The following is a 16,300-nucleotide window of genomic DNA, read 5'->3' as shown; positions in this document are numbered from 1 at the left end:
GAAAGTTAAACAGCGAAAGGAAGCAATTTTTCCATATAGAAGCCATAGAAAGAGCAAACACTGAGAGAAGCTTAGAAGAAGGTTATGCAAATTTCTTTTGAAGCAAAGATATACTTAAATTTCGATCATAAAGGAATGTATTAGAAACTCTTTAACAGAATGCTGGTCCGAATAAACCTGGCGTTTATATAACGGTGAAATAGTCGTTATTTAAGATATGAAATTCTTAATTGAAGAATATTGTTCTTATTTAGTAATAAGACTTTTTCTACATACTTACACTCACCATTTTTTATTTTAACAAAGTTTTAGACTCAATACATTTTAATTTGCAGTAAGAAATGTGCAACTTTGTTTTATGTTTCAAATTAAACATATTTAACGCTAGCCATTAAATATTTTAAAATATTAAGAAACTTAAATTTGTAAAATATCATTATAAAATTATCTTACAAAGATACTTATAATTTGAGCAAACAATTAAACAACTATTTTTTATTTTTAAAGATTTTATAATGTTGTTGCTAACAATTTTTAAATTATTTTTGTTGAGTCTCAATTAAAATCTAGGAACTGTTTAAAAAATAATCACGAAAAAAAATGTATTTTTATTTATTATTTGATTATTGAGGAAGGGCTCAAATGGCTTTTCACATATATGTATATGTATATTTATTTACATAGTTGAATAAAATATTGAGATGCTTAGATTGCTAGAGACACGAACATCACTTTAAAGAACTTCAAATATTTTGCTCAGTGTTGTGGAAGCTGTTTTTGCTCCCGAGTTGGCAACGATATGCTTGGGTTCCTGCTCAATGGATCCTCCTCTGATGAAACTGCATACGCAATTCCCGCATGCTTTCATGATGCTGCTCGTATCGCAGTTCTACAGTTAAAGCCAGGTTGAGGCAGAGTCGCGGTGCAAGGAGCGTAATTGCCATGTTTAAAGTGTGATTAATTTGTAATCATCAAAAAGGCAAAGCAGCAGCCAACAGCCAACTTAGACTCAGTCAGCAAAGGCAATGAAGGCAACTGAGAGTGATAGAGGCAAGTTGGCAACTGCCACAAGATGCTGCTACGATATTTGCGCATTTTGAGTAGCTGCAAATCTTGGTGGCAAAACTTTAGGGTACTTGAGGGGTTTACTCAAAATATGTTAGATGAGTATTCTCCCACATAATTGACTTTCTGATGCTTTTTGAAAGCACACAGGAAATTGAGCAGCTTTTGCAGCTGGCAAAAGCCTAATAATTAGACTCTATAACTAAGTTGTCAGATAATATTTCAATTGTAGTGGATAATTAAATGAGAGTTGCTTTTTGGGAGAATATGTTATAAAATTTTTGAGTGTCAACACGGCAAATAAATTATAATGTATTGCTTAAAGGTGCAACATAATTTCATTATGACAATAATAAATTCTATTAATAATACATTATATTTTATATACATATGTTACCGATGATTTTGCAATTTTACCTTCATTTCAAAATATATTTAAGAACGTAAAAACTAGCCTAAAAGTTACATTTTGTAATAAACATAACTAAAAAAAAATTCTTTATAAAATCACCCATACGATCCGTTTTTCTAATATTTTATAACAACGAAGAATTTCCTGATACTTGTAAATAGTCCTGAAATCGCTGAATAACTCTTCATCCTCAAACTCGATTTTGTATCAATAAGCTTTGGAAAAGCTAAGCAATCCGACGACTACAGCTACTAGCACTAGCTTTATACAATTACACATTATACTTTAATAGGATCTATAGAGTCTAATTCTATTATATCTAGTTATTATTCTATTATTTCTTTGAGTTAGATTTGATCTAATCAATTTAACATGAACATGTTTTTGGTAGTGTTTTATCTGATTTTTATACCCGCTACTCATAGGGTAGAAGGGTATTATAACTTTGTGCCGGCAGGAAATGTATGTAACAGGTAGAAGGAGGCATCTCCGACCCTATAAAGTATATATATTCTTGATCAGCGTCAACAGCCGAGACGATATAGCCATGTCCGTCTGTCCGTCTGTCCGTCCGTCCGTCTGTCCGTCTGTCCGTATGAACACCTAGATCTCAGAGACTATAAGAGATAGAGCTATAATTTTTTTTTTCGACAGCATTTGTTATGTTTGCACGCAGATCAAGTTTATTTCGAATTTTTGCCACGCCCACTTCCGCCCCTGCAAATCAAAAAAATCGATTAACAAGCGTAATTTTAAAGCTAGAGTTACGAATTTTGGTGTGTATGATAACTATTATATTAGTTATGAATTCTGAAAATTTGGTTGCGATCAGATAGAAATTGTCGAAGTTATTAATGAAATACTTTTGTATGGACAAAAACGCCTACTTACTAGGGTCTGAGTTGCTTTGGCTGACAATCTGGTATATTGTGCCGTCTATGGTATATTTTGAATGCGGTACTATATCGATATACCACATATACCATTTGGTATATTTTTTAGTATTTTTGTAGTATATTTGGTATATTTTGAGAATAATACCGCAAAATATATTGCTTTCATTCAAAATGGGTAGCGGGTATCTCACAGTCGAGTACACTCGACTGTAGCTTTCTTACTTGTTTGTAATGTGTTACTTACAAGTAGTAGAATTATTTTTTAACATCATAGTAATAATACTATGATTACGTGTTTCGAAAAGCACAGATAGACATGGTTTTATTATTAGTTGCACAATCAACATTTATTCATGAATTTGTATATACATATAGTACATAGGTGTGTGCGTTTTTTAATATATGCTAGTTGTTTATTTTCGGGACTTTTGGGATAGTCTTACATAGTTTATTATCATTGCAAAACATATGGAAGTTGGACGCATCCTCTCGAACTGATCAAATGCTTTTAGCTCAAATTGTAGTTTATGTTGTCCATCTATATTTCCCATTTTATTTTCGATTTCAAGATGCATATCGAAGGTTTCATGTATGTACTTCGTCTAAAAATATAAGTACTCAATTTTGTTATATACTTCAAAATGGTATGTGTATTTATAATATCTTACCCCAGGAACATTAAGACACTTGTCCTTTACTTCCTCGATATTCGTTACATGTTGTATCCAGATTGGATACCAATATTGATTCTTATCAAACAGTATTGAACATAAATGAGGTGTTTTGATCCTATAAAGAGTTGGTACCCACTCTCGGCGTTCATATCTAAAAAGATCTAAACTAGCCTGAAATCCACATGTTGTGGTTTACATAAGTTTTTATTAAAAATATTCTAGAATTTCACCTGAATACGATCCGTTTTTTGAATATCCCAAACCAACGTAAAATTTCCTGATACTTGTATAAGATCGTGATGTAAGACTCTGGTTATCTCTGATAAATTTGCAAGTCCATGAATATTGAGTACACTCTCAGGTTGATTTGGGCAATCGCTGAATAAATCTTCATCCTCATACTCGATTTTGTATCGATGGGATTTAGTAACGCTTAATATTTCGACGATTACAGTCAGTACCACAAACTTTGCACGATTAAACCACATTATACTTTGATAATACCCTTCGTTACCTGCTCCAATTTATGTAGAAATTTTGAACCGGAGACACGCTAGATTTGATTAATTTAATTTGACGGATATGTTTTCGCCACAATTCTATCTGATTTTTTTGTAACATCGAGGCCAATTATTATAATTATTTTTTCAACACCGTTATGATGGCATCAATGGTTTAGAAGATCTTATAATGGATAGAAATTTAAAATTTAAAATTTATATAATGTATTTATTTAAGTAAACCCCCGATAAAGTGAACAGAATATAATTAGTTGTTTAATTTTTTAAATAACTATTTGTATAAAGCTTATCTTCCAATTCTTCAAACTGCGAATTTAACAAAATAAGAAATACATTAAAATAATAAAATTCGAGAATTGTTTGGAATATGTTTTAATTGTTATGTCAACATTGCAACGTTCCACAGTCAGCTTGAAATATATATTTCATTTTTACGTTTTTGCCATTTACCTAAGGTGGACAGGAAATTGCAAAAAAAATTATATATATATATTTATATATGAATGGTTTGGAATTTGTTATTTTATTATTCACGTATTTTAAAACAGAAATTATTGCAGAATTTAGATGCAAAAATAATTCACGAAATTTTAGATCAGTGGTAACTTATTTATATAAGCCGAAGGCAATTTTGATCTAACTTAGTTCGGCAATTTTACACTGTTTACTCTCAATACAAAACATATGGAAGTTGGACGTATCCTGTTTAACTGGTCAAATGCTTTTAGCTCAAATTGTATTTTGTGTTCTCCTTCCACATTTCCCATTCTATTTTCAACATCAAAATACATCTCGAAGGGTTCGTGTATGTACTTCGTCTAAAAATATAAGTATTTCATTTTGTTTTATATATACATATATCACAATACTGAATATGTTTATACAATCTTACCCCTGGAACATTAAGACAATTGTCCTTTACTTCCTCGAGATTCGTTATGTGTTGTCCCCACACTTTGTACCAATGTTGATTCTTATCAAAGAGTAATGGACAGAAATTAGGCATTTTCATCTTGTAGAGAGTTGGCACCCACTCTCGACGATCATATTTGAAAACCTCCAAGCTTCCCTGAAATCCACATTTCATCATTTGTCATTATAGAATATTAATTGGAACTCACCTGTATGCGATCCGTTTTCTGAATATTCCATACCGTAGTAAAATTTCCCGAACATTTTAAATTATCCTGTGGCCGTTCTATGGTCCACTCTGTCAAATTAAAGAGACCATGAATATTGAGTACACTCTCCGGTTGATTTGAGCAATCGCTGAATAACTCATCATCTTCAAACTCGAGATTGTATCGGTGGGCGTTGGTGAAGCTTAATACTCCGATGGCTACTGCAAATAGCACTAACATTGCACGATTAAACCACATTTTACTTTGACAAAACCTTTAGCTACCTTTTCTAATTTATGTAGAAATTTTTAACCGGAAATACGCTAGGTTTGATTAATTTAATTTGATGAATATGTTTTTGCCACCACTTTATCTGATTCTGCTTAGATTATCGCTAATTATTATAATTATTTTTTCAACACGGGTTTGATTGCATCAAATGTTTAGGTGACCTTGTAGTGAATTGAAATGCAATTTCAATTTTATATAATGTGTTTACTTACAAAATATCCTGATAAAGTAAACAGAATATAATGAGTTGGTGAACTTCTTTAATAACTGTTCGTTAATTTTTATATAGTTCATCGACAGATTCTTGAAACTGCGAATTTAACAAAATGAGAAACACATTAGTATGATAAACGTATGGTTTTATTGTTCTATCAATATTGCAATCTTCCACAGTCTGTTCGAAATATATATTTAATTTTTACGTTTTTGCTATTCACCTAACGAGGAAAGGAGATGTCAAACAAAATGAGATATATTAATGGTTTAAAAAAATTTTTTTACGACAATTATAACAGGAATTAATTGAAAAAAAGCAATTCACGAAATTTTAGATCAATGGTAACTTATTTATTTAAGCCGAGTTCTAAAGGCAATTCAAATCGAACTTTTTTCGCCAATTTTACAAAGTTTACTCTGAATACAAAACATATGGACGTTGGACGCATCCTGTTTAACTGGTCAAATGCTTTTAGCTCAAATTGTATTTTATGTTCTCCTTCCACATTTTGCATTCTATTTTCAAAATCAAGATACATCTCGAAGGTTTCATGTATGTACTTCGTCTAAAAATATATGTATTTCTTTTTGTTTTATATATATCATAATAGTGAATATGTTTATAATTGCTTACCCCTGGCTTAAAACACTTGTCCTTTACTTCCTTGAGATTCGTTATGTGTTGTCCCCACACTTTGTACCAATATTGATTCTTATCAAACAGTATTGAACAGAAATCAGATGCTTTCATTTTGTAGAGCGTTGGTACCCATTCTCGGCGATCATATTTAAAAACATCAAAGCTTCCCTGAAATCCACATTTCATCATTTGTCATTATAGAATATTAATTGGGAATCACCTGTATGCGATCCGTTTTCTGAATATTCCATACCGTAGTAAAATTTCCTAATAATTGTAAACTATCCTGTGGCCGGTTTATGGTCAACTCTGTCAAATTTAAGAATCCATGAATATTGAGTACACTCTCCGGTTTATTTGGGCAATCGCTGAATAACTCATCATCTTCAAACTCGATTTTGTATCGGTGGGCGTTGGTGAAGCTTAATATTCCGATGGCTACTGCAAATAGCACTAACATTGCACGATTAAACCACATTTTACTTTGACAAAAACCTTTAGCTACCTTTTCTAATTTATGTAGAAATTTTGAACTGGAAACATGCTCGATACCATCAAATTATCTTAATATACATGTTTTTGCCAAAACTTTATCTGATTTTCTGTAATATCGTGACTAATTATTAGAATTATTTTATGAACTCCATAGCAATTGAATCGATGTGTTAAAATATTATATATTAATAATAATACTGCTGACCCACATCACGAATGCATATATAATATAAGTAGTCGGAGATAGCTGATACTTATTTAATAATGACAGAAACTTAAAGTGCTCTTTTGATCTTCTAGCGGGTATAAATAAAATAGGTGTTTAGAAAAATTATTTCGAACATTAAAGTTTACTATTCACAATTCACCTCATGTTGAACCCATAAATTCTATAACATTTTGTTCTCACAGAATTTGGTTACATTACCACATAGAATTGTATCACTGTGAGACAATATACCAAATTGTCAGCCAAAGCAACTAAGACCCCTAGTAAGTAAGTAGGCGTTTTTGCCCATACAAAAGTATTTCTTTAATAACTTCCACTATTTTTATCTGATCGCAACCAAATTTTCAGGAATCATAACTACTACAGTAATTATTGTATATACCAATTCGCAACTCTAGCTTTTAAATTAGGTTTGTTATTCGATTTTTTTGATTTGCGGGGGCCGAAGTGGGCGTGGCAAAAATTTGAAACAAACTTGATCTGCGTGCAAACATAACAAATGCTGTCGAAAAAAAGTATAGCTCTATCTCTTATAGTCTCTGATATCCAGTGTTTCATACGGACGGACGGACAGACGGACAGACACACAGACGGACAGACGAACATGGTTAGATCGTATACAAATACAAAATAATGCGATTTTCACAAAAGAGCGTTTAATATTAGGTTGGCCAAAAAGTCTTGCGGTATTTTTATTGAATTTTCAATTGTTCATAAAATTGGTTAGAATAATGCGATTTAAGTCAAATATGCGCCGTTTTGTTCGATGACGAGTTCCCAACGAGATGCCAACTTCATAATGCCCCTCTTATAGAAGCTCGCTTTTCTATTGGCAAAAAACTCGGAGAGCCAATTTTCACAGGACTCTCTTGTGGCCAATTTCCGACTACCAAGGTCGTTCGCCATGGACAGAAATAGGTGGTAATCACTTGGTGCGAGATCCGGACTATACGGTGGATGCAATAGAACCTCCCATCCGAACTCCCGGAGCTTCTGGCGCGTCACCAAAGATGTGTGTGGCCTGGCGTTGTCCTGATGGAAGACAATTCGGCCTCTGTTGACCAAAGATGGCCTCTTCTGCTTGAGTGCTGCATTCAAGCGGTCCAGTTGTTGGCAGTACAGGTCCGAATTGAGCGTTTGGCCATAGGAGAGCAGCTCATAGTGGATGATTCCCCGCCAATCCCACCAAACACACAGAAGAACCTTCCTGGCCGTCAATCCAAGCTTGGCCACCGTCTGGGCAGCTTCACCGCTTTTCGACCACGACCGTTTGCGCTTCACGTTATCGTAAGTGATCCACTTTTCATCGCCAGTCACCATCCGCTTCAAAAACGGGTCGATTTTGTTGCGATTCAGAAGCGATTCGCATGCATCCATACGGCCAAAAATGTTTTTTTGCGTCAAGTCGTGTGGCACCCATACATCTAGCTTTTTTTTTAATCCAAGCTTCTTCAAATGGTTTAAAACGGTATGATGACTCATGCCAAGCTCTTGGCCGATGCTACGGGTGCTACTATGCCGATCTCTTTCGATCAATTCGGCGATTTTATCGCAATTTTCGACGACAGGCCTTCCGGACCGTGGCGCATCTTCGACCACCTCCGCACCAGAACGAAAACGTTGAAACCATCGTTGTGCGGTGGAAATGGAAACTGTATCGGGTCCATAAACTGCACAAATTTTATTGGCAGCATGAGTTGCATTTTTGCCTTTATCGTAGTAGTACTGTAAAATATGCCGTATTTTCTCTTTATTTTGCCCCATGTTTGTGACGCTATAACTCACGAACGACTCAAGACAAACAACAATAAATCAAACACGTGTTAGCGCGGGAAAAGAACTTTCCAAAAAGGTATCGCATGAACCGATTCGATAAATAGAACTAGAACTACGCGCTTGCAAAGACACCTATCGGAAATACCGCAAGACTTTTTGGCCAATATTTAATATTTATCGTTCAGCTTGATTTTTTTGCTGCTCAAATATTTTGTGGACCTCTTTTTTTGTAATGAGTGGCATTTAAAAAGTTTTCGTCTAAAGAGATTTAATAATTTTCCAGACAATGTGTATTAATTTCCAATGACTGATAAATGCGATTAATGAATAAAGCTATCTCCTTGATCTATTAATAAACTGTTTATGCAAACAAGTTCTACAATTAAATCATACCATAATCTAATCAGTAATAGACTGTTTAATCACTCAATAGTAAAACCAGGAACAGATTGTTTGTTATTGCTATCATGGAGTTTTTAATGGAAATCGCTGAGTTTGTTAGAATTATTAATATTTACGATTCATTAAAAAAGCATGCGTAATCAGCAATCCGTTTGAATTTTTATCTTAACATTCATGGTGGTGTTTTTAAGGTGATTTTTTGCAGTTGAAAATTACCGTTGTGCAGAGTTTAATGGAAATTGAGTTGGAGTTTTTGTTTTGTTGTTGTTGCGCCTTAAGTATCATTGAATATCCTGAGTTGCAATTTAATTAGCAGACAACCCTATTAGCGCGCCAAAGACAGAGAGAGATACACGGCCAGGTGTCATAAAGACGGCTGTCGTTAATTGCACAAGACGAGACAGGTTGTGTTTTATTTGGTATTTTTTTGTGGTTGGAACGTGTGCAGCATCCATAAAGCCATTTAAGCCAATCAGAATGGGCCACGACAACGCTATTAATTACACCGAAAAGTATAAATCTGGCATTAAGCAAACGCCAAAAAGAAATGCCAATGAAACCCGTAAGACACTTCCTACTGTCAGTGCGGCCAATTGGCCAAGAAGCCTGAGCTGAAGACTGAGACAGAGACAGAGACAAGTCGACCGCCTGGCGCGCATGTGCAGAGACGTCCCAAATTACAAGCTATAAAAATTTATGAGTTCCAAAGACAGCAATAGGCGAACAAAGTGCGCGCTAAAGAAAAGAAGAAGATAAAGAGAAAAGTATCTAGCTACATAGCTGGAAGATGCAACGCCATAAAACAGTTCTGCGCTTCGGTATCACAGAAGCCCAAGCCCAAGCCAAAGCTGCGCTACCGGTTTGCAGCGAACTTGGTCAGTGCTTTTGCCTCAATTGATTGCAAATTAAGTTGCAGTGCTGCGACTGTGTGCAACGTGTTAAAATTCAATTACAAGCAGCATGATAAATCATCTGGCAGTATCTTGCACTTCAATTTTTGCAATGCTGTACTTCGAATTCTTGAAATCCACCTTCAAGTGAATCGCATCTCTCAGGCAATTATCTTTTAACCCTCGATTTGACCTTTTGTGTGGTAGTTTGACCCGCTTTAGCAATTCCATACGCAATCTGTATAAAGTATGAACTCGCTGCAATAACTTTGTAGCTGCTACTCATACTCCCAACGGCGGACGCTCTGCTCTCTGATGGCTACATCATGCGCTTCCACTTGATTTACGTCTAACTGTAATCGAATAATATATCAGGCAAAATGCTAGCCAGGTAGCCCCAGCCAACCAACGACAACCTTAGTCAAAAGCTCAGGCATAAAATCAATTACATTGACAAATGAGCAGCTGACAAGACACGCAGCACAAAACGTTGGATTGGGGATTGAGGCTGTGAGGTGTGCAGGGTTGGGAGACACTGTGTCAATGCGTCCCCCCAAAAAATATTGGCCTGCAGCAGCAGCAGCAGCCATGGCATGCTATGCAATCTGCTCTGCGACACACGAGAGAATAATCTGCCGTTTTGGGGCACGCGGCACAAAACATTGTCATCCTCAAGAGCTGCCATCAACCTCCACATCCACATCCACATCGACAACGATGCCAGGCCATGAATTATGTGACTTATTAAAACGTCATTCGAGCTGACAAGTTGCCGTTGCCACAGTCTACCTACCAAGCGAGCACACACAGTTCCCAGTTCCAGTTTTGAGCTGGCAACTCCCAACTCTCTTCTGTCTACCTCAAATGTATCCCTACTCCATCGTAGTAGCTGGGCCTTTGTCTGGGCAGGAAACTTCTAATTGTTGTGTTCCCTGGCACTTTTTTTTTGCTTTTTCATCTATTTTCTTTCTTCGCTCTGTGCTGTCTTCTGTCTTGTGTTCTTTATCAAGTGGTCGCCACTGTTTATGCTTTGGCATGTGGGTAATCAATGAGCTGTCCTGATTGCTGTTACTTCATCAATTTGCATTTATAATTTTCAAATTGATTGGCCTCTCTTTTTTTTCCGCTCATCGCTTTTTCTCTTTCGCGTGGCGCTTTAGAGTTGTGCAAGAGAAATGGAAATCTCTATGATGACAGGGCTATTGCAGACATTATATAGTAGACAGTTGGGATAATTATGACGAGGAACTGCAAAGCATTTTTTAGTGGTCTATTAAAGTTTACTGATATGATAGAAAAGATATTGGAGAAACGTCTGTGACTGATTTTATTAGCAGAAAGTGTAGTAAAAATTTTAATTGGCTATATTCGATTTTAATATTAGTAAGGTTATTATTTACTAATCGATTTTACGCTCACATAACGTTAGTGAAGTTATTATAAACTAAAAGTATTTAAGCTCGCATAACGTTGGCTTTAAATTGATATGAGTATGTCTTAAAACATTTTAGTATTATCTCGCTCATTTTTTTTTTAAATTTAACTTTATCTCAATCTTTACTTTTTAGGAAAATATATCAACTTTATATCAAAACGTACTTAACCTTTATAAATTGTATTTTATTAAATTAAAAAATATACTATGATTACTCAGCTATTTTTCACAATTTAATGTTGCTTTCTGTTTCATTCTACCCTCCTATTAAATTTATTTGATCTATGATTAGCTTATCAAATTAAATAAAACTCTTTGATAACTAACTTAAATATTACTGCTGGATATATTTTCTAAATCCATTTAAGGTAACCCAGTTAAAACATGCTTTGATAAAGTTGTGAATAGCTTCTATTTGACATAATGACACACTCTGGCTTCTATGCTAGTTTGTTTTGCTGTTGAATCGCTTGTTGTTCTCTTTCTTTTCATAGCAAAGATCGGTGCCCTCGTCTAACTTTTGAAATGAAAATGTTGATTGCATTCATGCTGGCTTTCATTCAGTGCGTGGTTCAAGGCCAATAAACTTTACACATGTTGCAATTATTTGTAGTCGAGCTCATATTTATGCCGACAAATGTCAGGCATCATCATCATCATCATCATCGTGTAGAGTAGAGAGGGGTAGAGATTTACCATTCAGCTGTCAGACGCTGTGCCATGTCTCACCTGCCCACCTAATCCCGCTGTCATGTTGGCCAATTTGTTGTTGTTGCTGTTGTAGCGAACGCACTAATTAAATTTAATTAAAACGTGTCAACTGAGCTTGTCAAAACAAATTCGTTACACATTCAAGAAGCCAAAAAGAGAAAGAATCTGGGTAAGGATGTGGGATGTATGATGTGCTTTATACACATTTATATAGACTTAAGTATACATATATATGTTATAAAGACGAATAATGAGGAACCCAAGAGGAGCGAACGCCAGCTAACGATAAAGCCAGCAAAATGGCTCATTAAAAACTTTTATGCTGATGAGATGGCGACGCTGTGAAACTTGGCCAAGGAATGCGGCTAAGAAAATATATGCGTTTAGTTAATTAGAGGCGTAATAATGCACGCACACACACACACTTGTTTATACTCAACACACAGATATTAACACACCTGTGACCTACTAACACCATCATACACCAGCTTAACGTGACTCTTTTGCCGGCTATTCACATTCACATTATTCTGCCAACGATGCGTGAATTTTTTGTTGTTGCTTCCCTTTTTTTTTTGTTGCTTCTGCTGTGCGGTAGCTCCTTTTTATGTCCAGACGCAGCATCTCATAGTGATGTGGCATATGGTGAAATCACAGTGATTTAGATGAGAAAATTAACAGGGACTTCGAGAGCTCCATTAAATTTTGGTCGTTTTATGAACTAGTCACTGATCACTGATCTACGAAGCATAATTTATGTATATTATAGATTTCAAACGACAAATACAAAATTTGTTGTATGTGACGCTTTTATTTAATTAATATTATTAATTAGAATATCTAATTTATTAGCCTTAGTTTTAAATAAATCTTATTTAATATCTAATTGCTAATTAAATAAATGAAAGCTTTGTGTGTAATATATAATTAACATCATTTTAAGCAAGCCCACAAAAGTATGCTACAAATATTTTCCAAAAGTCAACTTCAAAGTGTAAGCTAAAAATGTCAACCTGAGATATTATATTTTATTATTTATTTAAGTTATTCTAGATTTTCGTTAGAACATTTGTTGTTTGTTATTTTCATACCCTGCGGTTATTTGAGTTGTGTTTATTCACTGTCCCATCTCTAACGAGTGTAGCAGGAGTAACGTATTCTACTTCTACCTTGCTCCAAGCATGCCTTTTCTCCATCTCTCATTCTCTCGCTCACTCGCTCGATCTCTTCAGCTCTCCTTCTCTCATGCTGCAAACACACCCGCGGGTGTCGTTAATTGAAATTATTATACTTGTCTGTGGTATCATAAATGCGACTCGTTAAATTTGTATGTATGCGCATGTAAGGCGACACTCACACACACACACACTCACTCATATCCTGGTGGCATCCCCTTCCCCCTCTCACTCTGTCGGTTGTCTGCTCGGCGAGTGTCACTTATTTGCATGGAGCGTTTGGTTGGGTTGGTTGAGAGGGAGCCGCTTTGCCTCACAGGACAAAATGGAAATTTGTAGCCGCATTGCTCATGGCGTCGCCGTCGCCAATTCCCCGCCATCCCGCCCCCCTGCATCTCCTGTTGCATGCAACACATGTGAGTTCTTGTTGCTGTTTTAATGTGTCAAGTGTTTTATTTGCGCGTGTTACCTACTTTGATTTTATTTGCCCACTCAGAGGAAACCGGGGAAACCATCCTCGCCTCCCACTCTGATTTTGGCAGCATATAGGGAGTGACAGAGGGGACGCGGAAGGAGGGAACCGAGGCAAGTAGCATAGCGATATGGGGGCGTTGCGTTACCCTGCCGACTTGCTTTTATGTTTAATTCATGCGCAAATTGTCGCGGAAATCTGGCGTCAAGTGTATTAAAAGCCGTGCGCTGCTTTTGATTTATGGCACAGTTGGTGCCACAGCTACGATGGTTACACTACCTACTCCTCCTCTCTTCCCTCTAGATCCCCTATCTCATCATCATCTCGCCTTCCCCCTCTATATAGCATTTGACAGTTTTGCTGCTGCTCCATTGGGGGCTGGCCGTCAATTCCACTAGCCAAATGAAATTGTTACCGTCAACTAATTTATGTGCGGCATTGAAGTCTTTTTCATGCTTAATGAGCTGCCACAGTTGTGAACATTTAAAGAGCACTTTAACAGCATGAGTGCGTTGGCAAATCCTTTCATATTTGCAACTATTAAGTGTGCATTGATGTGAACAAAATATATAAGCGGAAAAACTCAAGTCAAGTTCATCTGGTGAATTTCTAATGAAATTAGCAAAAATTAGCACGAAATCGAGGAAATAGAGTGGAAAAAGAAGAGTAATTAGTATAAGCAATTAAAAATACAATATGTAAAAAAGATTTTGCTTGAAGCATACGAGAAAAATGTTGCCAGGATTGAATTTTAGGTTCGATAAAAATACAAGAGATGAATATTTCCAAAAAAGAATGTAAATGTTAAGCAAATGCTAAGTGAATTTAGCTAACGCCAAAGAGAGTAAAGTCAATAGAAGTGGAAATAGTCAAGATAAGTTGTCATAACTGATAACAAAGAAACAATGAAAAGGCTGAATTAATTAAATCCATTATTATTTTAACACAGTCTAATCCAAACTTGAACAATCATTATAAATTAGTACACAAAAGTCAAGCTTAATTATTTTTTTTTATTAAAAGCACTGCCAAAATCGGTGTTTTCGAAATCATTGGAAAAAGTCTGGCACTTAAAAGTGAAAATGAATGAAAGTCAATTGGAAATGTTTTCTGTGGTACTCCGGAATATATGCAAATTGTATTTAATATATAAATATTTCTTTTTTATTTTCAATAAGGAATAAATTTTACAATTCACTTACTTCTTAAATTTTAATTAGTAAATTAAATCTGATTAATAATTAATCATTTTAAATTTAAATATCTTTAGCATTTCTACTTGCTAGTCTCTTACTAAGTGATTGTTGCTAATTTCCCACACAATCGCAGGCTAAGCATTAACTCTCAAATTTCCCTTTAAGCTTTTGAGTTTGCGGACACTGAAAAAGACAACATCCAGGTCGAATGTGTTCCCATAATAGTAAAGAGCCCGCTTAAGGCAAGGAGACAACTGACATTATCGATAAGCTAGCCGCATCTTGATGCAATTTCCGGCTGTAGCAAACGAAAATAAATCTTATCTGGTGCAGTCATTCAACCTAATCAAATAGCTACTGAACAAGGCGTCGCGACACGATGCTTCGCTACCATTTTAATCAGGCGGCGGTCAAGCCAGTTGATTGTGACTTGGGGAGCATTAACTGCGCAGCTCAGTGAAAATAGTTGGGGAAAAACTAAAGAAATTGCTGCAGGAAAAAAAAAGAAGAGAAGCAACAAGTGGCAGCAATGTTATGCTGCAAGTCAATAATTTTCATAACTGCCACTAATTGAGACATTAACTATAATTGGCCTTAAGTGCAGTCGCGATGCGCGATTCACCAGCGATTGGCGACGCTAAAGTAGCGACAAGGTCTGGAAAAGCGTTTAGGCCCAGTCAAGTGTTAAGGCCAAGAGCATGACAGCATTAGCAGCCGACAGTCAGCAGCCAGTTTGGCTAACAGGGCGCGAAAAGTAGCAAGTTTTTGTTATGTTTAGCCCAAAGGGTAAACGAAGTAAAATGCTGCGGAAAAACGTGGAAAACTCAACACAAACACACACACACACACATATGGCGCCCAGTGTCTGCGGGTGATTGAACCTAGAGAACAGCTGCCTGTTCACTGGGCCATGAAATTGTCGGGCAGATCAATGCCAAGGGGGAAAAATGCAAAGCAAAGGCAAAGGCAAATCAAAGTGGCCAAATATGTCAATAAATTAAATGTATTGCAGCTCGTGTTCTCGCTCAGGTGTTAAATTGTCTTCGAGCTGGTGGGGCAATAAGGGGTTAAGACTGGCTGGACAGATTTGTCAGCGCACGTGTTGCAGCATGTCAACTGCGTAAATAAGCGCGAAATTGGCCCAAACCAATAAAAAGGTAGCAACAAAAAAACCCACACAAATAAAAAACCGGCAACAGGAGCTAAAATCCTTGGGTTCAAGGCAGAGCGACGAACCATGAAACGTACAGCGACAGCTGTTGGGGATTTTGCAACACTGTTCACCACCACCCACACACACGTACACAGACACATTTCTAGCTTGTGGCACACTTGGCGTATGAGTGATTTATTGCCTTCGACTTTTGACCATTGCTCTCATCGCTCCAAATCAAATAATAAAGTTGAAATTAGTTGCGGTTACAAATGGAAATTGCAATAGTTTATCCTTTTGCTTTTTCCTCCTCCTCTATCTCTCTCTCTTTCTCTTTCGCATTCGTTTTCTGTGGTAAACAATAAAATTGATGAATTGCAAAAAGCGAACAAAGTTTTTGAGGTGTTTTGTTGAGTGGAAATAAGTTCGATTGGCGAAATGAAGTTGCCAGCAGCACATCAAGTTTCTCTATTGGCATTTAAATGATTTGCGTTTTTGCTAGAAAATTGATCTGTCACTCAAAATTAGGT

The 16,300-nt window shown here is 36.0% G+C and overlaps 1 protein-coding gene across 1 annotated transcript; it reads right to left on the bottom strand.

Moving 5' to 3' along the window:
• Positions 1-2,691: 2,691 nt before the first annotated feature.
• Positions 2,692-4,936, bottom strand: LOC133845376 (uncharacterized). Its single transcript, XM_062279836.1, has 3 exons — positions 4,690-4,936; positions 3,042-3,218; positions 2,692-2,975 (listed from the first exon to the last, which is right to left on the bottom strand). The coding sequence occupies exons 1-3, from the start codon at positions 4,927-4,929 to the stop codon at positions 2,787-2,789; spliced, it is 606 nt and encodes a 201-aa protein (XP_062135820.1). The 5' UTR covers positions 4,930-4,936; the 3' UTR covers positions 2,692-2,786.
• Positions 4,937-16,300: the final 11,364 nt, after the last annotated feature.

The sequence above is a fragment of the Drosophila sulfurigaster genome, chromosome 3 (genome assembly GCF_023558435.1).
Source record: "Drosophila sulfurigaster albostrigata strain 15112-1811.04 chromosome 3, ASM2355843v2, whole genome shotgun sequence".
NCBI classification, from domain to species: Eukaryota; Metazoa; Arthropoda; class Insecta; order Diptera; family Drosophilidae; genus Drosophila; species Drosophila sulfurigaster.
Note: the sequence above shows the minus strand (reverse complement) of the source record. Positions and strands in the feature narration are given on the sequence as shown.